At 39.0% G+C, this 24,220-nt stretch overlaps 1 protein-coding gene across 1 annotated transcript in view; it reads right to left on the reverse strand.

Annotated features, from left to right (window-relative positions):
• Nucleotides 1-23,084, reverse strand: part of ITGB6 (integrin subunit beta 6) — a 32,198-nt gene extending 9,114 nt beyond the window's left edge. Inside the window, exons 1-13 of the mRNA XM_086750557.1 lie at nucleotides 23,023-23,084; nucleotides 22,489-22,565; nucleotides 21,675-21,754; nucleotides 18,679-18,883; nucleotides 17,471-17,717; nucleotides 16,456-16,621; nucleotides 15,755-15,916; nucleotides 14,868-14,963; nucleotides 9,364-9,453; nucleotides 4,646-4,780; nucleotides 4,006-4,423; nucleotides 2,857-3,079; nucleotides 71-168 (exon numbers count right to left, since the gene is read on the reverse strand). Of these exons, the coding sequence (XP_086606683.1) occupies nucleotides 71-168; nucleotides 2,857-3,079; nucleotides 4,006-4,423; nucleotides 4,646-4,780; nucleotides 9,364-9,453; nucleotides 14,868-14,963; nucleotides 15,755-15,916; nucleotides 16,456-16,621; nucleotides 17,471-17,717; nucleotides 18,679-18,883; nucleotides 21,675-21,754; nucleotides 22,489-22,549 (1,981 nt within the window). The 5' untranslated portion in view covers nucleotides 22,550-22,565; nucleotides 23,023-23,084. The remainder of the gene's footprint in view (nucleotides 1-70; nucleotides 169-2,856; nucleotides 3,080-4,005; nucleotides 4,424-4,645; nucleotides 4,781-9,363; nucleotides 9,454-14,867; nucleotides 14,964-15,754; nucleotides 15,917-16,455; nucleotides 16,622-17,470; nucleotides 17,718-18,678; nucleotides 18,884-21,674; nucleotides 21,755-22,488; nucleotides 22,566-23,022) is intronic.
• Nucleotides 23,085-24,220: the final 1,136 nt, after the last annotated feature.

Raw genomic sequence — 24,220 nt, forward strand, 5'->3', positions numbered from 1 at the left:
ATAAAATTACCGAAACTGGAAACTATCAGTAATCACACACACACACAAAAGGAAGATTGAGTGTACAGACCCTCTGCAGTGCTGACAGTTGCATCAACCAATTTGCATTTTTCACTGCATTCTCCTGGTGACTTGTCATCGGAAGCCAAGTGACATTCCACACAGCTCCTGCAGAAAATAATTCAGCAGAATGTCAGTCTTTGCCTGTCACAAAGGAACAATATAAAAGCCACTACGTACACATCTGCATTTTAAAAAGAAGCCAAACAAAAGGTCTTGTGCTATGGATAGAGTAGTTCTCACAAATATGATAGGTATTGCCACCAAAAAACCCCCAATCAAAACAAAAAAAAAACCCCACCTGAATAAAGGTATTGTGGAAAAGCTCTCTCTTGTCCTCTTTTCTCTCCCAGATTATTAGCTACCAGACAGAACTCCAGGCAACATTACTCATGTAGGTCTATCAAAGACATGGGGTTACTCACACATGACATTCATTTTCAAAAATAAATATCCTGAACTAAGCTCACATTAAATACCAGCCAAAGGAATGCCTATCAGATGAACAATATCTGAAATCGACTTCAGAGAGATCGAGCTGGGGCACCTACTATAAGTCTTCCTTTGTTGAAAGTCTATGAATAATGTATTAAAACACCATTCAGGTGTCTCTACAGGTGTCTCTTGGATGTGATTACTTGTCTCAGGAATTACTTACTTAATTATACTAGTGGAATTTACTGGAAAATTATTTACTTTATTTAATGATGGAATGACAGAAATAATATTTAAAAACACAGAGTCTAAACCAATTCCTTTAGAAGCCTCTGAAAAATCTTCCCAGAAATGCAGTGAGCATTTTAATAAATCCAGAGTTCATTTATGGAAAAAGGAAATGATGAACAGAATTCATATATGAAAATTTTTGATGCAAAATGGATATTTCTGATTCTTCACAAAGAGCTTCAGTCAGATTGAGGAGCTGAGAGTCTGGGAAGCAGCCTGAAGGACTGACAGCTTAAAGAAAAGGAAAGAGAAGGACTGCAACAGAACATTCAAAAAACCCTGGCCATCTCCTGTTGCATGGAGTTACATATATCCATGGGAATATGCTGAGCCTGCTGAGATTATCTTCGCGGGATGCAGATGACCTTGTCACTCGCTCTGGAGACAGTGAATAGTAAAAGCGAGCAGGTAATGGGATAGCCTCTATCTCATGGAGACAAATTCAGTGTTGTTGTTGGTTTTGTCATATTTGCTGTGTTTCTCATACAGCCACTCTTTGTCTCAGCTGCCATTAATCTCAATCCCCTCTGACCTGGCCTTTCAGCGCTGTCAGTCACCCCGCCCGAGTATTTCCAAAGTTCTCTCTCTTTTGGCTTTCCCTGCCCTGTGTTTCAGCAAGGGAAATGACTGCAACAGAGAGGAAAGATGTAACAGCACATACAATATACATGCTTAAATAAGCTAATGTAATGATCAACATGTAACTTTATATTTTATTCTGTGCCAAATTGGGCAGAGCAAAGCAGCAGCATTGTCCTTCATGTTTAGAGCAGTTGCATGTGTAAGCTTTCTTTACTCAAAGCTTTGTACAAACTACATGGCTTGGTTTTGTGGGTCCAATTTAGCCCAAAGATAAATGATGATTAACTCACATGCCACAGAATAGGTTCTCATCTCAGATATAATGTAGACTGCAATGACCGGCATGAAAATAGGTGCCCCATCCCTGGAATTGTTCAAGGCCAGGTTGGATGAGGCTCTGAACAACCTGTTCTAGTCAAAGATGTCCCTGCTTCTTGCAGGGGGGTTGGACTAGATGACCTTTGAAGGTCCCTTCCAACCCTAACCATTCTATGATTCTGTGAAAATACAGTGGTAGAGAGCTGGAGTGGAAGAGAAATGGGCCTCAACTCTAAATAAGAAGACATGACATCATCATGAAACATTAATGCAACTTACCACTGACTTGGTGCTCAGCAAGCAAAACCAAGATCATTAAAAACATGTATTCTGTGAAGTCTAATTCAACTTCTAGCTTAAACTTCTACTGAAGCCTGCTCATTTTGGACTGACTTTAGCCCTGCGAGAGCTCACGTAATACAAGCATAAGCATGGGTGTATTTTGAGTGGTCAGCTTTGTGTCACACGTATTTTTGGTTGCTTTTCCTATCACACACTGTAGCATATGCCACACATCACAGCAGGAAAGCTACATGAATTTTGTCTGCTCAGTGAACAGAAGACATTTCACCATTTACAATCAATTTATCATTGATTTATACATGACATACAGCTACCCACTGATTTAATCGCCAGACTATGACCTAGTTTATCATCATTTGGCCTCTTTAATTCAGCCAAGCTTAACTGAATGTGAATTTTCACATGTGTAAAGCTTGAGCAGGCAGTGTTGACCTTATTACTTCATATGCATGAGAATGGTAACATAAATGCCAAATTTTTCTGTGAGTTTTTTTACTGCAGCAGCTATGCTGGGATGTTTTCATGCTGTACTGTGAACTGAAAGGAGGTTCATCTGGTTTTGTCTGATATTATCATATAAGGCCACCATTCTGATCAGCTATACAGCCAGGGACAGCAGTGGAGGTGTGATGTTTGACTTGTGCTGCTTGAAGGTGATTAAATTGTTTTCCCTGAAGTTCTTTCGTAGAAGAGTAATGCTGATAAGTGGTTGATGAGCGTTATGACTGCCCCTCTGAAAGGGGAAGCTCTGGGGTTCTGATCTGTAAATCCAATTTACAGCAGTGGCAGTAAGCACACTGCTGAGGCAGTATAGGAAATAGACACCAGGATGGTACAAACATCAGAGACATAAAACCAGCACATTACCGCCTGGAACTGCAAGGGTCACCGCAGAGAGGGCATTTTTCACATGTTTGGCCTGAAGCCCCAGGATGGGTGCAAGCACACAAGCCACAGACGCATTCGCCTCTCCCACTGCACAGCGTCCCGTCTTCAGCAATGCAGGCGCTGGTGTCAGTTGTGCAATTACAGTATTCACCAGTCCATCCACTGTGGCACATGCATTCCCCGCAGTCACAGTCACCATTGCCTGGGAAAAAAAAAACATTTATTATACTTCAAATCAGTCTCTTAATAAGAATCTGAATTATGGCCTTTAAAACCATTCTGCTTAATGGCAGATGTTTTCCTCTCTCCAACTCTTCTCACTCTTAAACATTCTTCTTCCTCCCCCAGCATTTTCAGTTTTAAGCCAGAGGATCAAATTTTCACTTAGGCTGGCTGTAAGCCAGTGCAGCTCCTTTCTCTTCACTGGAGTCCTCCACACGGATCTTATCTCCCAATAGTGTACAACCTAATGGGTAAATCCTCTTTTGTTTATAGCAGCATAATTTCAACCTTTCTATTCAGCACAATCTCATTGCTGGTTCCTGACAGTTTAATGCTATTCCCATTGTTTCAATAGAATCGCTTCTGATTTATAATGGTGTAGCCCAGGAAAAAAATCGTAAAATTAAAAAATTATAAATACAAGTTCTCAAATCCTGCTTGTATCTTACTAAGGTAAACCAAGAATCATTGAGGTTACTGGGTTAAAATCATAAAAAGATCAGGATTATCCTAAAAGTGATTAATTAAGATGGCTATGCCATTACGTCAGAGTGAAACTGTAGACTGGCGAACACCAATGTATGTCAATATACTTACCTAAGCATCCTTGGAGCTGCAATCACCTACAGCCATTAAAAGTCTGACCCAGTCTGATGGTAGCTGATGCGCTCCAATAAAGCCATGCCAACCTCGACTAGCTATGGCCTGGTTAAAGGTGTCTCATTGTTAAATTTGAAAACAAAGTTTCATGTTTCAAGATCATTCAGAAATAGTAAATTACACTTTATACAGAATTGATTGCAACTGAATATACGATGAAAATATAGATTCACAAGCTCATAGTTGAGAGTGAGACAGTAAAGCTTTAAAACACAGACGCTAAAAAATAGTGTCAAGGGACCATACCTCCGCACTGGAGCCCTCTGTGCCTCACGCAGGAGAAGTCGTCGCACTCGCAGCGTGGCCCGTACACTTTGCCGTACGGGGAGGGGTGGCAAACGCACCGCCCGCAGTAGCAGTCGCCTCTCCCGCTGCAGGAGCTCTGCTCTGCCGAGCCCTTGCAGGAGCTGGCGCCGAGGGAGCTCTCGTCACATTCGCAGTGCGGCCCCACGTACCCCGGGCTGCAGACACACACCCCGCACTCGAACGATCCTTTCCCTTTGTTGCACTTTGGGCTGTTCATCTCGGCCTGTGCCTGACAGTTACAGCTGCACTGGGGATCCAGCTCAATTTCCAGTGTGTCACTGAGCCCCACTGGTTTTATCACAATGTGCCTTCTGTTTTTTTCACAAGAGGAGAGACTTACAGTCACGTTGAAAGAGACCTGGAAGAGAAAATGGCGGCTGTTCAGAGCTGCGGCACACGTAGCCCTGCGGGGTCCTCTGGTAGGACATGCAGAGGACAGAACAAGGGTGTCATAGCTGTCGCTGCTTTTTTGTCACTTGTTTGGAGGAAGGTTATCTTATAAAGAGCAAACTCTCTGCCTTGGTGTCCTAAATTCTTTGGACTTCAAAAGGCATCTTTTGAGAATTTGTTCTTTACTTACTGTGTCTCCCACTTTCACGTGAGAGCATTTCCTCTGGTGTGGAAAAAAGGTCCCGTTGTTACAGATGGCCGTGAAGGAAAGACTGAGCCCTTCTGTCTCTCCCAAGGCTTCCAGCTCCACCTCGGACCTCAGCTCCTTAAAGGAAAAAGGTGTGAGAGGAATGGAGTGATAAGAGTGCTGAGCGCCACTAATGCTCCATGTCTGTGTAACGTGGACTGTAACTTACCTTGACTTACACAGGAGTAAATCTGCGGGTTTGGCACTTTATTTGCGGGCTTCTCTGTTGCAAGAAAAATGGGGAACAAGCAAAACAAAGCAAGTGTCGACAAAACTGGTTTTCAGTGGAAAGCAATAGTGGTACCAATTTAATATCCGCTATCACAGGGCTTATTTCCTGCCCTTGCAGGAGAATAAATTCAGTCTTCTATTAAATCACCTTTCGTCACTAAGTGTTCTGCTGACTAATACAGATTTTCCCATAGCTCTGGTCTTGCTGAGGAATGGATTTGTATCCCCGATTGCATTGCCAGCACTGGGCTTTTCCTGATTAGCCAGCCTATGTCAATATTACTCCCTCTTTGTCTGTCCTGGTAGAATCAAACCTCACAATCTCTCTCATGGCAGGGCAGGCTCCGAGCTCAGTTTTTCCTCAGTGCAGGGCCTCCATGAGTTAGCCTGATGTTTCCAGGACCAGAGCCAGAGTCAAGTCCCATGGTGAGCTCCTGCAGCCGAGGGGCTCGCTCCCTTCCTTTCTTCTCCTGATGGAAATTCCTGCTTCATGAGCTGTCAGTGCTTTTTCAAGTTGTATTCAACAATGTTCTCATTTCTTAAATCGACTTGTTCAACCAAGCTTTCATTTATTAAGTGAAAAACTTACTTCCTGAACTCTGTCATGCCAGGCTTTTATATTTAACATTTTAAAAGATTTTATAGCAACTTTGCTTACACAACTTAGCCTTAATCCAAAGCCTACAGCAGACCATGGGGAAATTCCCTATGACTTCATTGGACTGTGGATCCAGTAAATGGAAATTTTTCAAAAGTACCTTAGCAATTCCTGAGCAGAAGTCTTACTGACTTGGCTTTGTACTCTTGCGATCTTAATTGCATTACAAAATACCCACTGCACTTCAATCAGAGTGTGAGGAGCTCGCTGGCCTTGCTTCAGTGAGTCATTCTAGTAAAGGCATCAGGATGACTCACTGGAGCAAAGGTCTGGTGGGGTAAAACAAACTAAAAGTAGAATAGGTATAAACCTGCATAGACAACAACTCCCTGTCCTTTGTACATGTCCTGGATTCCTTGGAAATTTGTCTTAAGGTTGTGTTTGGTGGGGGGGTTTTTAACATGTTTCCATTTGGAAAACCTTGCCAGTAAACCAAATTATTTTATTAAGGGACAGCAATATGTCGTGCAAGATGCGTTCACGTAATACCCAGAGCTCTTTCCAGCACACAGGCAGAGCAGTGAAACTGCACTGGGCATTAGGTTGGTAACCTTGGTAGCTCAGGATGTGTCCAATTTTCCCTTCACATTTATTTTAAAGTTAGGTGCTTATGTTGCTATTGAAACAATGCAGAAATTCTTAGATAATAATTTGTTTGCAATAGCTGGGCTCTCACAAAAGGACTAAATATAGCAAACCTCTAGATAAAACTGTGATCGTTGGTATGTGCTAATGTTACAGGAAATATTACCAAATAGTCCCTCATCCACCAGCTGCAAAACTGGCTCAGAGTGCTCTGGTTCAGAGGCTCAGAGTGCAACTGTGAGAGCAAATTAAATGCCAGTGAAGACCAAATTGTAATACTTTGAATCCTGGCGTCTGTACATGTCATTATGAACATGCCTTGCTGTTGTGAGTGGTCAAAACAGGCACCTTACACCACTGAAAATGAACACAACCTGTGACAAACTCCAGTTTCTTAAATCTTAATATCTATAAGGACTTCTAATCATGTTTTAAATCTACTAAAGCTGCCTGGCCATAGTTTGGGGACAAATAGGGACAGTTTAGTGAGCTCTAAGCCATTCACAGAGAAACATTGTCATTCAAAAAATTTTCTAAATGAAACAGACAAAGTAGTGTTACAAACTTGTGCCCTTGTGTTACCTGTCCTGTTTTAAGATATTTCTTTGGTTTTATTTTCCTGTAAGTGGAAAGAGAACCAAGCACTGGGAGTGTATGGGGGGAAGAGAGTGACATTTTTCTGAAATTTTGAAATCTCGGAATAACTTTAACCAAACAGCCTGATATCTGACACAAAGCAATTTAGCCTACAGCTCTGCAATACAAAGTTATGCAGAATTCAATGTTAAACAAAGCAGACAGAAATATGCTTACAGAAGAAAATGATTCATACTTGGAAAGAACACAAGAACTCCTTGTAACAAATATTTTGACAGCTCAGTTTTTCTTAACTTGCTGACTTCCTCTCTGAAGCATTTAAATAGCAACACATAGTGAATGGTATTAGCAAACCTTGTGTTTGTACAGCAAGTAAAGACTCGAAAGCACTTTAAAATTGTTTAAAGATTTAACCTAACTCTACTCTTGGAGGGAAAATAGTTATTTATTCCTTTTTTGTGGGTAAAGAAACAGAGACACTGAGTGTTGAATTACACTACTGAGAGTATCATGAGAGGGCTGTGGCAAAAATGGAATTAGATCTACTTTTTTTGCATGTGATTTTTAACCCTCTCCTTCCAGTCAAAAAAAAAAAATCAGATGTCTTAACTTATGTCAAATAAGGTGATTTTCAGTGTTTCCTGCTTGGAAGATTTTCAATCACAAAGCATTAAGATTGTTAACCTTTAAGGCTGAATGTAATAAAGTGGCGTTCGGGAAATTTTGAATGTGACAGGTTGCTACTTGTACACTTTGTACATCTCAAAATGAATGTGGGAGTTTAAGAAGCTGTGAGCAACTCTGGCACATGGTCCAGACATGCTGTACCTGAACGAGGACACGAGGAGTTATGGCCCGAAGGCAGGAGCAGAGCTCTCTCCAAATCCTGCCCACAGCATGGCTAAACCCAAGACCGGCCGAAAAAACTCAGGAGCTGCACCGGGGTCACTGCTAACAGCTCTGGAATCTCATCTGCTCAAAGCATGCAGGAGCTAAAAAGCTAACAATGTACTGGGTACCACAAGCAAGGATGCTGAGAACAGGACACAGGGCACCATTTTGCCTCTGACTAAACCTTAGCGTGCCCTGTCTTGCGTACTGCAAGCTCTTCTGGTCTCCGCATCTCAGTAAGGACTCATTCCTGAGTAAAGAGAAGATCAGCTAAAGTCACCAAGGGGATGGGACAGCTGAGTAGAGAGTTAAAAGGCTGGGATTGTCCAATTTGGAGAGGAAGACAATAGGTAACACTAAGGGGAAGAGGCAAGGGTGCACTCTCCACCTTTCCAGTATTCCAGCAAGGGAGAAGGTGCCATGACAATGCAATTAGAGGTAGGAACCTCTGTCTAGACATTAGAGTGCCATCCTCAAGAAATCCTGACAGGAACTAGATGTGACTAACGGGTTGGACTCCAGACATGAAGTCTTGGTGCCACTGGATGCTTAGCAATAGCTTTGCTCATGTAAAGGTTTTCCCCCCCAATTCATTACAATTTGTAGGCTCTCAAGTTCAACCTTAAAGTTCTTTGCTTATTTAATTTTCCATAGTATAGAGAATCTTCTGGTATCTTTTATTTAAGTTTTTAAAATAATAACTCACCAATTGTAGTGCTTTTATAAGAGTTAGAAGAATTTTATTTGCTTTCCTGTCATTAAGACCAAAATAACTTTGGGATATGATGGTCTTATTCAGTTGACAGAAGGAAAAGCAGAAAAAAAAATGTAAGGAAAGAAATAGAAGCTCTTTGCAAAGGTTTATTTTGCATTGTAGCCAACTGGTAGAACAGGTTTTTAGTAAAAAGGGGCTGAGAGGGAAGAGAGAAATCTATGGTAAATGAAAAACTATGTAAGACTATCTAAAAACATTCCCTTGAAAGAAGAGAACCAGGCAGCCAGGATGCATTTTACAAACAAAGCTCTGAAGAGCAGCACTGTGTTTATCTTCCTGTCATCTTCACGATATTATCTAAACAAACCCATTTCAGCTCCTGTGTTCTGCTTTTTAAAAACCTCAGAACAGCCTCACAGGGGCAGCATCAAATTGCTAAAGCGGAGAAGAGCAGTGAGCACAGGATAGTGGTTTTTTCCCCAGATATTCCTGCAAAGCAATTGTACATCTGCTCTGGTGACAGTTACCGACGGGAAGAGAGTGGAAGTATTGCACTGGGAGACCTGAATACCTCTATCAAAGGAGGCTTAAGAGTAGATGTGAACTAGAGGACTATGAAGAAGGCAAGACAGATGAGATACTGATGTGAATTGAGCATTCCAATGTAAGGAAAGACAGAATTTTAAGAATTACAGCAATTTTGTTAGGAAAAACATGAGAACTGGATATAGTTCTATATAGTAATATAGTTAATTTCAGTAGAGTAATAAACATAAATTACAAATAAAACTACTGTTTCTGTGCTCACTTAATCCTCAGAGTAAACAAAGCTTTTCCTGTTAAGGTCAGCACCTAAGCATAAAAAAAAAAATCATGTTCTTGTAATTAGTGCAGAAAAAGACTCAAGGACACTTATTTTTACCAAATTGCAGCCTAATTTTGAAAATATAGATGTGCAAGAAGAAAACATTATCATCTTCTTACCTGATATGCAGCAATGATCAACTGGAGAATATTTCCAGAATCCTTCTGTAATCGTCCAACAGTAGCTCCAGGAATAAGCTTTGCATAGCTCTGAAAATATATTAAGAAAAATTTAAAGCGTTTATGAAAAGACGAAGTAACAAGGTAGGTGACAAGGAACTACCATCTGGAAAAGAATAAAATACATTGGAACTAACTAAAATAAATATTAGTGACATTTTCAAGGCCCCTTGCAGACTCAGTGAGACACATCCTATCGAAAAAGTCCTATAGAGAAGTGTTTCACTGAAAATTAATGGGATGTATATTGCTAAACCACCTCTCTGTGCTTGGAAGTTTGATACTACAGCATTTTTCAGCTATATTTTTAAAAATTTAGAAGGAAGATATATTCTATCAACAGTTGTGTTTTTCTTTAATAAAAATAACCCAAACCAGATTCAGCAGTTCTACTGTTGCTGTACTATTTGACAGTCTTGGACTCTACATTCAACCACAGCAGTCACTTTTTTATCTTTGCAAACAACTGAGCATCTTGAATTCTGATTAGTGAGGGCACAGAAGTTAAGAAGTTTAAAATAAGGGCTACGAGAGCTTTGAACAAAGGTCGTTGAAAAACTCACCGCTGGTTTATGATCGATGTAACACCCCACCATGTATTCCAGTGGTCTGTGGCTGTGATTGATTGGATGTTGACTTTTATGTTAATAATAGAGTGCCAATTTAACAATTTATTTTTGTGTTAAAAATTTTTCCTTTTGTGTTAAATTGCATTATCACAGTTAGATGATATATAGCAGCTAGACTTTAAATATGCTCAGTTAAAATTTATCTTGCCTGATTGTTAACTACATGAACTTTCCTTGCTTGTACCTATGCCTTTGGGAAATAATAAGGGTTAGTCATTAAAAACACACATTGTAGCATTCATTTTCCTTTGCAATTTGTCATATCAATGCTGTTAGTTTAATTTAAAAGAATTCCAGAAAGCTATTAACACACATGGATAATTTGATACCTTTATATCCTTCTTACACTCTACATCTCCAAAAGCCCTGTGATTACTTTAATATGTTATGTATGGAATACTTATCATTCATTAGATTTCTGAAGTGCTATTGTAAATCAGTGGGATTAACTGCATTTTATGCTACAGCTGGTGACTTTGAATTCCTGACTCCTCTTGTGATTAGTGCTCTCTCAAGGATTCTTAGAATATTGAAACTCTGCATTTTGTACACGTGGACCTTTCGGGAGATAATTGTAAGAAAAGACGATAAACCTGGAATTTAAAGTATAGTACCCTTTAATCTGTGGCATGCAAAACAAACAGCAGGGATATACTGTTCTGAAGACTTTGTTTTATCTTTCCTCTTTGAACAAAAATTTTCTGCGTGGTGATTCAAGGATGACGTTGCAAGCCCAGTCTGAGTGTGTATCTCCAGTCCACTGGTTAAACCCTACCTTTTAGCAAATACTTCTATTTAACCATTAACAAGATGAGGCAGACTGATGTTTTTGGAGTGCTACTATCACAAAACATCCAAAGAATGTCATGGAATTTAGTCTTTTAGCAAATATTCATGAAAAGGTGAACTGCCTTTTTATAGAGATACTCTGATTCATGTTAGTGTAATTTGACAATTATATATTTGAGTCCAGTGGGGCTATGTCTAATTTTTAGCAGTGTAAATGATAGAAGAATTTCCATCATAAACAGTGTCATGCCAAATTTATAAAAATAATCTGAAATTCTGTACAAGTGTGGAGACTGGAGTATTTTTAGTTCAATTTTCAGCAGTGGAATGCAGTCAATTTTCAAGTTGTGTTCTGCTGTAAGTAAAAAGAAGTAATTTGTTAAAAAAAACACCCCTAGTTTCTGCTTCAACATCAGTGCTGCTTAGTCAGGATTAAAGAGGGATTCTTTCCCCTCAACCAAATTTGAATTATTTTTTAAACAATTCTGCTTGAAAACAGATAATATAAACAATAATAATAACTACTTCATGAAACCTTGAAGACTGATGTTTTCTTTTCTACAAAAATAGGATTTAAACAGTTTGTCAAAATATCATTATTATTGCAGTATTCACAGATGTTTTTTAAATGGACAGCTTTTATACAATAAAAACATTCCCTGCTGCTTTGGTAAGACTCAGCTGAGACTAATGGTGCAAAAAGTTAAACATATATGAGTATACTTAAAAGATCTTTTTTGGGGAAGAAAAACTCCTTTTTATAAATAATCTCAAATTATTAGGGCTCAGTGTAAGGAACTTCCTCCCCTCTCTTGCATTTAATTTTGAGTGGCCTTATAAATGTTTCCACATGGCTGCTTCTAAAGTTCTTGTGGTCAGGGAGAGCACCAGACCTAAACCTTCTCCCTCTTTTAGACTGCTGTGGAGGAGCTGTTCAGTTGCATGAAAGGATCAAAACTGAAACCAGCTATGTTGCAAGCATACATATTCTGTGCTTGTGCAATCCATCATTGTGTGTGTTAGATAACAATACACACGTGTGTAAGTGGATAAACTGAAAATTCAGTTGACAAGGATCAAGAATATTAAATGACTGAAACATTTTGGGTTAAATTGTTGGGGATTATACAGGGCTAGAAATATAAAATATATATTTGACAGTCTGAACACTGCACTTAAGACTAATGGAATCTATCAAGTCTATTTAAAGACTTGTGCTTTCTACATCCTGACTACATCATTTTAATGTATGCTTGTCCCTAAGAACTGAATTATAAAAAGCAGTGGTCAGTTTTGGGGTCCAATATAATTAGATCCTGAGTTCAAGTAGATTTTAGATGAGATATTTGAGGAGAGGCTGTCCACCTCAAATGATAATTAAGTTTGGGAGGGTTTTCTGAGGGAGACTGCAGAATATCCATCACTGAGGCTTTTAAAAAGAAGTAAGACAGCCAGACGAGAGTGGTTTAATGGTAGTGCCAAGTGCCAGTTTAGGGTCCTCTCCCAGCTCTTCCAGGCTACCTGAGCAGTGGCCTTAACACAAGAATAACTCTCATTGTCTTCTTTTGTTCTTTTTACATTCTTAATCATAGATATCTGGTTATTTACATTCATACTACAAATTTGAATCACGCGGATGAAAACATGACACTATTGTTCTGTTGGCAGATCCTACATATGCTCTTGAAAGCATAATGTAGTCTGGAAAAACTGCTGTGAGACACACATGATTTTTGTACCTGCTTTGACTGATTTTCCACATCACCTACAGCACTGAAAGCAGACCGTAACAGCTATAGCAATCCAAACAAGTGACAGAAGGCAGTATTGAAAAGATGAAAGCAGCACAGAGAATATACTGAATGGGATTACTATATACCCTACAAGATAGAAGGTAGTAGCATTTTTTTCCTAACAAAGAAAGTAACAAGAACAAATCATTGCCCAGTTGGGTTGGCAATGGCTTGAATTTTTTGTTAGCTATAAATCTTTGTTTAGTGTTCCCAGTGAACACTTGATAACTTTGATACTGGTATAACACTGACACAGGGATACTGAAATAGAAACCCCCTGATAAGAACACTGTTGGCCAACTCTGAGGGTGACCACCAGCAATTTCCAAAAGAAAATACAATGCCATCAGTAAGAGAAAAGTTTCTTTGGATAAATAAGGCTCTATAAATCAAAGAGATACTTCCAAACTGCCTCCCAGAACAGCCCTTATTCATGCAGCTTCTATTAAAACAGGGAAAAGATTTCACTTGTCATTAATTATGCTCCTATTAAGAAATTGTTGAACAATAATAAGATTTAGTAGAAGTTTTTTAATGTACAAATTTTAACTAAACTGTGCTATGACTATATAATCCCATTGCATTTGTGATTGACTTCTGTTATTGTTGATTTCCATTTTCACACTTCAGCTCAGTATTCAACTCAATCTTTAAAAAAGCCAGGCAGTCAGTGCTCCACGATGCAGAGTTATTCCTCCCTTGTCAAGGCTGTAATCTGAGAATCAGTTTATGGAGGATGTGACTCCTGTAACTTTTGTCAAACACCTGGAGTGTTAGACTTACTGAAGACAACTCTACAACTGGAATCAGTCAGAGAAGCACTCGAAGGGTCTTCCCTGGGTTACACAGAGGATAAAAATAGAAAACTATCATACTGGTGGGTACCTCAAGGGCTCGTCTGCTTTCTCTGCTGTAACATAGGGCGTTTTTCCTTACCCTTCTCTATTTCCCATATGGTTCTCACACCAGAGAAACATCTTTCTTCTCATTCCTTTACTTTTGGCTTTTAGTAAGGAATATTGTGCAAAGGTTTTTCCTTTGGAAAGCTGAGCTTATTGTATCAGCAGGATCAGCTTTATAGACTCCCTCTCAACCAAACCAAATAAATTTGGAGACACAATTTCCCTCCCCTTGTCCCCCTTCACATAGCAGTATGTGGCCAGGCAGCCAAGCACAGGCTGCAAACTCCTTCTTATCCTTACTGAATTCTTACCTAGAATTTCTTTTTTTTCCATGTGAAGATTTTTTTTCCCAGCATCAGGACTGGACAGAAAAGGAAATAAGAATTGCCAATATCCTTCTTATTTTATCTCAGAGGGCTTTTGCACACATTCACTGCAAAAAGCAGCTCAGCAGCCCTTGGTGGCTTTGCCTCAGCTCTCAGCTGGACGCTAACGGGACCAAAAGCAGCACAGAGCTTCTGTCTATGGATGTTGAAAACAGGTACCTGCACGGATGACTGATAGAGCTGCAGGTATTAATGATATTCAGTTTATTAAAAACATGGATTTTGCATCTCTGTAACCACTACTCCTCTGCTCTCCCCTCTCTCCCAGCTCCCATTTCCCATGATATGGCTTCACAGAACAGGAAAGTACTTCATAGAATTGGACTCTGTGAATCCTACTATCAAAAATTCCTATAAGAAAGTGTTTTCCCTCAGTGGACAGGAGGAATGATACATGAGGGAAGAGGACTTTGTTCATCACATTTTGTATTTTTAATCTTGCCACTACTTTCCTGTTTGTCTGGAAAGAGACACAGGAACAAATTAATGAAACTCTCAGGTCAACAGAAAAAAAAAATAAAATTATCTCAGAGTTGAGCATGAAGACAAATGTATTTTTCGGAATATATTCTTGTCTTATAAAAGTAAGAACAAGTTCAATAATCCCTCTCTAGCCTCATAAAACATGAAAGGCTAATCATAATGATTACACTGAACAGTTTATCAATGCTGAATTTGACAATCCTTGACTTAAAAAAAATTAGTGTGATTCAACTTGAAATCCAATTTAGATGTTACCTAAGAACATCAAAATCAATACATGAATAAGCACTTCTTAGTAAAAGACCCTTTCTCTGATGTATAATTTCTTAGCTATTTTTACTACATAAATAACTTACAGAATTCAGTCCTTAATACTAGAATTCCTGTATCAGCTGTGTAAAAGGGTGAACCTTAAAACCGGAACCTAAAATACTGGAGAACTGAACATTTTCATTTGCTCACCTCATATGTTTGAACTTGCTCATTCGTTACAGCAAAAATCAATAAAACATTGTTTTGCACAAGTTTGTCAATTAATTGTCCAATTGTAGGATACTCCTGCAAAGAAACAGAAAAGAGTTGCATCAATCCGTTTTTCATGTGCAACCAGTGGCTAATTATCTCCCATGAAACATATATTCGAACATTCAAATGATGACAATTAATACTATATTGTCTGTATAGCATAAACTGTAATTAGGCACTACATGTACACAAAATAGAAGATATTATATATCATTTCTTCGCCTTGTTTTTAAGGAAACTCCTCTGAGAAAGTACAGTGCTGACCTCCATACTGGGACACTTAACTCAGTAACATCTGTGATAACATATGTATATATATATATATATATATAAAACTAAAGAATAAGACTGTGCCATAGTGACTGAGTATTTGTCCTACAGTGAACACAATGATGTACACATTCAGTATTTTTGAACACCAAACCTTAAGCTGGTAAATTCTCCTACGTGAACAGTGTCCTGCAAATTCCTGAACTCCTCCTGAATTCACACCCTTGCAGGGAACATGATTAATGCAAATTTTGCCTTCCCTGCAGAAGGAAATACTAGTCAGTCCTGTTCCATCTGTTTTCCCGGTTAACAGGAATAAGATTTGTGCTTTCTTTTTCCCTAGCTATAATCTATTATAATTCTATACAAACACACTGTTTTCTTTTTACTAAAATGTGCAATTACAAATAAAATAGATTACAGTAAATACCTAGATTCCTCAAATCTTACACATTTCAGTCATGAAGGTATACTTTCATTCATTTTCTAAGTTGCCTATGTTAGTCTTTAAATTTCCAGAATGCAAGACTTGTACAAAATTAGCAGTAAATTACCAGAACAGTTGACATGGAATATTCATTATTGTGGTCCAAATGACAGTTTCCATCATTAGGAATAACAATCCCTGCCAGTTTACTGTCCATCCCAAAATGGGAATCAGCATCACTCACAAACACCAGCAAATGTAGAGAATCATTCCTCCATCCAATTTTTTCCTGTCATTTAAAATACATTAGTTTAGCAGGCTTTATTGCACTCACAATATAGAAAAGCAACAAAAGATGTGAAGAATGCCACCTCAAAATAAATGAAGGGAATAATTTTAAAGTGAGTGTTAAAAACATGACAACATCTCTTTTTAGCGATTATGTTCATTCCATTGTCTTTGGCTAACATTTTGTCTTCCTGTTCCTGTGTTTAATAACATGGGCTGGCCATGTTCATGTCAATCTGCTTACTACTCTAAACATAGTTAATCAAAAATAGTTAAAGAAAAAACAATCGAGAAAACAGACCCAGTAATTATACAGTTCTTTTTCTTTTTAAACCCTGCCAATAAAAAAGAAACACTAAAAATATTGCAATATGCATGTTTAAGTTGATAACTGCCAAAAGTATTTTCACACAAATCTAACGAGTCTCTTGGACTGCGTTAAAAAATCTTGAATGACAATACTCTTTGAAATATAACCATATAGTTCTAGAAGTGATGCTACATAGAACTATCAATATTATACCTAGAAGTTTCAATTACCTTGCAAACAGCTGCTTGCATAATTGCATCAAATCCTCCCTCTGGAGTGTCTATATTAGCAGAGATTCGTTGTCCTTTCACAATTTCATTGAATTTCTCAGCATCATTTGTTAGTGGCAAAACGTGTTTGTATCCAAAGGTGGGTAAGCACTCGTATGGCACACTTCTACAAGATAAGCAAGACAGCTTGGATAGTACAGAGTGGAAAATCACTGCAATGGCTACTTCACAGCCCTATCCAGATTAGTTTCTGGTCATATATCTCAGTGTCTGAGATAAAACATAAGAGAGTCATAGAGCATCCAGTGAGGTGGGCAATGCAAACAGGTCTGCATCAAGCCTGGGAAATGCCTCCTAGAGCAGAGTAATTCAGCCAGTTAACAATGTGCAGTCCTTGCCGTGCTCCCTGCTGCATTTTGTTTTCACACTCGGAAGCACATTCGGATCTTTGGTCCGTCCCTGTGTGACATTCGGAGAGCACCACCCAGCTGCTGCCCTCCGGCTCCAGGCTGTGGAGCACAGCTGCTTCTCTGCGCAGGTTAGGAAAGTGCTAGGGCAGCCTGGGTGCGGGGGATGCTGCCGGACCATAAGATAAAAAATTAGCAAAACAACATTAATGGGCCAGTGAAACTGCTGTTCTGTGTTGGGATTGAGTTTGCACCTGCTTGGTATAGCAATGCCATAAGATTCTTGTATATATGTGTATTCTAGCAAATAAAAGAAAAATACCTAATTATTCTGCATACCTGTTTGTTAACCCATTAAACACATTTGTAGCTAGCAGCAAAAGTTAAAAAGCAGAATCACTCCCAGATTCCTCTCTCCAGATAACATAAGGCTCAAGAGAATGATGATCAGAGCGCGAAACTAAAAGAAACAGATTTTATTCTCCAAACTGACTCAGTCACAGCTGGAAGAGGTTCCACTGAGGCTGCTGAATTGAATTTTATGCTAAAGATTACTATTGTAACTTAGTGCTGGCATAAAAACAGAGGTACGTACTTTCCCTGCCTACCTGCAAGGGTTTTTTATTTCTTCAGCCGTAGTTTTAATAAATGGTGAAACTGGTTTTTCAACAAAAGATCCAAACCCCAGTCTGAAGTTGCTTGTCAGTTTCGACATTTCTTTGGAAAGAGTTGAACCCAGTTCTTTGATGGTATTCAGATCATCATCCATGGAGGCTGAAAGATCCATGAGGTAATAGAGATCAATTGGATAATCTTCAGTTTGGCGAACCTTGATCTGTATTGTTTCTTCATGTCCTATAACAGCCATGGGAAAAAATGAGATACATTTTAGCACTTGAAAATAGAAGTATGAGCAACACAGGTTGCTTATGAACAGGTTGTTCATAAGTTTATGTTTATGGTGAAAATTATGTAGTATTTCAAATCATCAGCAGAATTTTTTAAGAATGTCAAAAATTCTCTGCAAGCTAAAATCTCATACAGGAGGTTTGAAAAATTAAAAGCAGTTCTAGTGGTTTTTTCTGAACTGTTCTTCAGTAAAGCCATAACCATAGATTTACAACTGATTGTTGTAATTTAAAAATGTGATAAAATCACTTTGGCACTATGCAGCTTTAGAAAATTTAGGTATGATGCTAATTAACACTAAAGGTAGCATTTGTGGGACGTACCATGTACTTCAGAAATTTAAAGAAAATCAGGGTGTATGCACAGGTTTTAGTCTCCATTCCAACACTATGGCATGACCTAACTGGCTTTCTCTTATGTTTCTTTATTCCAAATTTTCTGCAGAAAAAAAAAAATCATATCTCAAAGACCCCAAAATAGGTCTGGAGTGTTTCCATAAATGTCACGGGTACCTTGTAAATCCTCAAAGCAAGATTTTATGCTGTCTCTGAGACATACTGTTTGCCAGACCTGTGGGGGAGAGGCACAGGAACAGGGCTGGAGAGGTTGGGGGGGTTCCACACTCTCACTGCCACCTCAATGGCAGGAGAATAGAAGAGCTAAAAAAAAAAAAAAAAAAAAATCTCCTTGCTTTTATGATGTACCCAGCACTTGTGAAAGTATTTTGAACTCTGTCAAACCTAGCTTTCATCTGATGAGTCAACAGATAATTTTGCACTCAACATAGGTATTTTATCTTTATTCTATCAAGATTTTTTTTTTTTTTTTTACACCTTTCAGTCTGAAAAGATTTGGTATATCACACTGGCTGAAAAAAAATCCCACATTTATGAACTGAGTGACTTACCTGGTCGCAGCCTGAGAGTTAATTTTTGAGGTGAAATCTGTGTGACATCAGAATTGTTCTTCTGGGTTGCTACAGTTAGGGGCTTGTTTCTTTGAATTTCTACTTCTGAAATGGGGAATTCAATCAAATTCAACTGGCATCCTTTTGACAAAAGGTTTTCTGGGGTATCACACCTGCCATGGATTCCAGCCGAGTCTGTGTAATTCTAAAGCAAACAGCAGAAGGAAGGGATGAGTTACCTGTATTTACTGACCAGCCACCACCAGCTGGCTGATGAAAGGTCAATGCAGGGAATAGAAACAAAGGTGCAAGTTAGTGAAAACTAGTGCAGAAAGAGATCTAGGTGGCACAGAAATCTAAATTTGCCCTTCATGGATCATGTCACACAGGTGTATAATGAATGTAACTGACACCGATTTGGTACCCTGGGAGAAACTGCTCTATTGTTGGGGAATGGGAATTGTGCCACTCACTGCATTTGGCTTCTCACAGTGTTGGGAATGATAACACAAAGCCCCTCTGAGCCTCTGTTACAGGATTATGCTGCAAATCCATCAGTCTTTCCTAAACAGTTTTGAACTGCTGATGGAACAACCGAATTTAATGACAGAAGAGGTCTCACAGATAATAAATTCCTACGAATTTTGTGACAAACTAACAGTAGGGTACCCAGTGTTCATTGGGGTTTTTTCTGACCTATTCTTTCTTCTCAGCACTCATTTAACATGTTCACTGAAGCAGGTAGCAGGTCCTTGTTACGCTGCCTGGTGCCCAGCAGGCACCACAGCCGCCCTCCCTCACCCCCCAGTGCCGGCGGGGCCCCTGGCATGCCCACGTCTATCTGGTGAGGTTTGGCCCAGCGTCCTACTTGACCTTCTCCCCGTCGGAGGAAATCACAAGCCTATCAATATCAGTTGGATAGCTCACAGTTTATTTTTGTTACACATTTCAAAGCACCCGATATGCATTCCTTTCCACCACACTGCTGCAGGGCAGGTACTATCCCCGCGTTGTGGTGAAGTTAATGGTTAGTTTTACAAAGAGGCTTTTGTGCCTTATTACCATTTCCTAGAGCTATGTCTGCAGTCCTCAAAATCAGTCAGCTGTCTCCTAAACTAGAAACTGCTCTGGCCTGAAAGACATTTTCACCAAAACCTGGGCAATGGTTGGCAGAACCGGCACCAAAACATTAAATTTCTGGCTGATGGTCATGGGCCCATACCACAGGGCTGCTCTCTTCTCTTGGATTTGGGTAAGCACCCTGGGGTTCAGCCATTAATCACAAATATTCTCTGAATTCAGTCACTGCGGAGCTTTCCATCCAAAGCAAAACAAATTTACTTTAAACGTATTAAAATTAGAACCAGGACCCTTCTTTCTACCAAAATGTCACCCTTCATGCCTGAAAATTATCAGGGATCTTATACATTTTGGCAGAAGCAATGTTGAGACACCTGATGGGAACAGTGTTTTATTATTCTTCAGACCAAATCAGATGTCTTTGCTCAGGGAAAACTCTCACCAACTGCTGCCAAATACAATGCGCATAAAAATCATGTACCATTATAAAACTTTAGCGAGGAGATCCGTATCATCTCCTTTAGTTACACACTTCGATTCGTTGGCTTTTCAAAACATATATGTGAGGAGACAAACTCATATTCCAAGTGCAATTACAAGGTGTGGTTTTATCCTACAGAAAACAGCGGTTTTGTTGGAGGCACTTGTGTTTACTCTGACACTAAAGCTCCTGCGTCTTTTGCACTCTTGATGTGTTATTCTCTAGCAAACAAGTGAATGAGCCTATGAACAAATAAAAAAATTATGTTTACTACTCTGAAGTTTTCAATAGTTCCGCAGTTTTGGGGTTTTTTTAAAAATCAATAATTGTGTTTTCATTTTTGTTTTCTGAAAATACATTATGTTAGTCAAAATTATGTGATCAAATTGATTTCAAGAAAGTTCTATTTTTGTTGTTAAGTATAAACATAAAAACTACTGCAAACACACTAATGTGGGTGGGATTTTTTTCCTATGGTAACATTTTTTGCAAACTGTTGTATTATTTTTAGCAAATTTAGGGGTTTTTTTTAAGTGCTGTTTGGTCTTTGTCAGCTGCTTCGTAAAGCAGTATGTTAGTCCCATCCTAGGTACCATTTTGCTATTCAAAAAAGCAAGAAATACTTTTAACAGCAAAGATGTAAATCAGAAACTGTCATGAAAAGAACATTTCATTTCTTTATTTTTTCTGGCAAGATTTTAATTGTAATAGTGGACTATCTTACTAACTTTAATCACCTAAGACCTACAATATTTCCTGTGAAGCTGGGAGATATTATTTAGCAGGTGAAAGTTTTAAAATCAGAGATGTTAAGTGGCTTGCCCAGGGTTACACAGAAAGTCTGCGACAGATATATAGGAAAAAAATCCAGATTTTTTTTTTTTTTTTAAGCCCAATGTTTTAGCCAAAGCATTGCACCTATATCATACTAATTATAAAACCAACACTATCATCATACGTAAAATCCACCACCGATTAGTCACTTGTATATGCAAACTGACTGCAGCACCTTCTGTTTACACTGTCTAGCTTGACATGGAATATGTAAGATGTGGTCTGGTCTCTGACTTGATCTCTGGTGCTTCATCTTCAGTGCTGTGGGCGAGTCAGCCCTGAGGCTAATGACTCGAATCCCTCTAATAGCACTTTTATTTCTGCCTTAGATAAGGAAGGGTTTAAAAAAAAACAAAACAGACCCAAACAAAAAACCACAACCCACCCACCGCCCCCCCCCCAAAAAAAACCCCACCACAGCAACAATGAATAATAGACCCTAAACTGTAGATTGAATTCTACTTTTGATCCCCAGGAAGGCTTCACTAAGTGCTGTATGCATTAGAAAACCACAGGCTGACCCAATTAAGTCAATACTTCATCACTCAGAGCTACTATAAACAGTTCAAGTCTTTGAAATTTTTTGTATCATTTACCCTACCTCTTGAAAACACCAAGCGCAGTGTGGTCCAGAAAGCAAACAATCTTCACAAGTCACTGCACTTTCCTGAGAACAGGCCCCTAAATTTAAATCCAAGAAGATAAAAGACTATTAATAATGTGTTTAATCATTCAATTTATGAAGAATGTTGTCATTTAGATAATGTGGGAGGTAAAAAATGCGCACATTTAGCCATATTTAGGATTACTGATAAAATTCCTTCATAAAGGTATTTCTATTGGTAGAAGATTAACTCTCTAATAAAAATTAAAACCCCACAATTGCTGACAATTAACACGCTTGCTTTATGGATGGCATTCACCGAGAACAGGTTACACATTTCTCCAGCGCACCTAATAAAGCGTTACATGTGTTTCTGGTATGGTGCGGGTGAGACACTGCCAGCAGAACCAGGGATGTTAAAAGAGCAGATTTGTGTTCACTCTGTATGCTTAATATTGCTTTACTCGGGTGTCTGTAGATATTTGACATGATTTTAATTTATTGTGCAAGTACTAGTGAAATACTGAATTCACAGGCATAGTATTAAGTTTCTCAGCGGATCAAACACTGATTAGTATAACCAAAATTGCCCAAATGCCCATCACTTTCATAAATATTGTGCTATGTAATGATCGTATAAATCTTAGATGAATTTGCAGGGTAGCCCTACAGCAGTCTGTCAAAAAAAAAAAGTCATTAAACAGAAAGGAATGGTTACATATAGAAGCAAGAAAGCTATTTAGTATCAACTTCAAGCAAGAAACAATGCAAAAATGGATATGAAATGGATCTTCCTAGCCCTGAGCCTTACCTTGCACATAGTTATTTCTTTGCAGAAATAGGAAACAGAGGCAAAGCAATTCAATCCCCATTCGTTCTCAGTGCTGGCTGCGTGACAAAAAAAAAAATATTAGTGTGTTAATTATCGTCTGCATAAAGGTAGAATGCCGTAAAAATTGTATGTTCCCAGAGGGTATGTTTTCAGATGTCACCTGCACCGGATTGCAAGGAGACTTCAACCCTACCGGGACAGACCATGAATAAAAGTGAAAACAAGGGCTACCTGGGCAGGTAACAAGGACAAGCCACGCATAAAGCAACGTGAACATGGTTATCACTTCCTTGTTTTCCTGGGCTCCTTATAAGGTATAGGGGGAAAATTCATTCAGGTGGAGATTTATGTCAATCTCAGTCGCTCTGGGTCCTAGAGCAACCCAGCCAAGGGAGCGAGGTTTTGAGTTTTCGTGTGTACAGCAACTCTTAAAAGGCTAGAATAATGCCTTTAATTGTTCCCTGAGGGAGTGCGTTAGGTAGATGGATCGTTATGATTGCCAAGTGAGTCTACCTGGAGAGATGTAAATATCCCATTTTTTCAGACTTCCTGATGTGGAGGGAAACTTGTAAAGGTAACTGTGAAAAAAACAAAAAGCAATCACTTATTATAATTGAAGATCTAGCTTCAGTAATTCAAGATACAGAGGACATTTATTTTATTAACATTGCAAACTGAAAAGGAAATGCTGCAGTTGTGATTTTTTTTAATATGTAGAAGGAGGAATAATTGCATTCCTAGTTCTACAAATTACTTGGAAAAAAAAATCATGTCAGCTTTAACTGTGTGAAAAGGGGCCAAATATTCTACACCAGAGATACAACAGTATAACAAGTTATTGCTATCTCTTTTCCCCCCTGCAACCTGGAATGAAGGCAAAATATGCATTTCTTACAGCCTTATTAAAAGGAAATAAAATTTCTTATATGTAGATTTCATCTCTCTGCATCTTTTATGCTCTGCTATTTTCTGTTTTGAAAATCATTTGTTCAGGACAAGCCCTCTCTTATCATAAGGGTTTGCAACAAACTCTACACCGTGCAATATGAAATTATAATTTAATCAGTTGTGTTACTGGCCTGAAAACATATAACCTTTTTTGCTACAGTCAGAAATCCTACAAAAGTTAGCTTATAGGACTAGGTTGCTCTCACCAAGAGAACTGGTGGGATCAGACCTCCCTTTTCAGACTGGTGGTAGCTGCAGCCTTGGGGCAGGATGCGAGGGCAGGGATGGGTCTATACTAGTTAGGCTCAACATGCCTGGAAACATTCCCGGGCACTGAGGCCAACTGGCACAGAAAGACCTGAGTTTGTACTTGCAAATTGCCTATTGGGACTATTCTATCAACCAAATTGTGCCCAGAAATTGTTTGCAGAGAGTGTTAATTGGAAGAGGTCAAACTGATGTCAGGGAGCATTTTAACAGTTTAAGAGCACAGACAATCTCATTCTAGTGCCTGGAAATATTCCCAGTTTTACTCGTATTTACCCAGTCGATGGGCAGTTTCGTAGCAGCTCGAGCTGGGTTACGTGGAGCCTACTTTTGCTCTGCCCTTGTGTTCCCACCCTTTCGCTCCTACTAGTACTCGTGTCCAAACAAACAGTGAGCTGATTCAAACTGATCCAATTAAAATCCAGTCACCTTCCGTGGGGAAGGTGGGAGGCTACTTTTCACTGGGTGGATCCCTTGAACGGTGTGGCTGCCCAGT

Source organism: Chlamydotis macqueenii, chromosome 6, assembly GCF_036417535.1.
Source record: "Chlamydotis macqueenii isolate bChlMac1 chromosome 6, bChlMac1.mat, whole genome shotgun sequence".
Taxonomy (NCBI): domain Eukaryota; kingdom Metazoa; phylum Chordata; class Aves; order Otidiformes; family Otididae; genus Chlamydotis; species Chlamydotis macqueenii.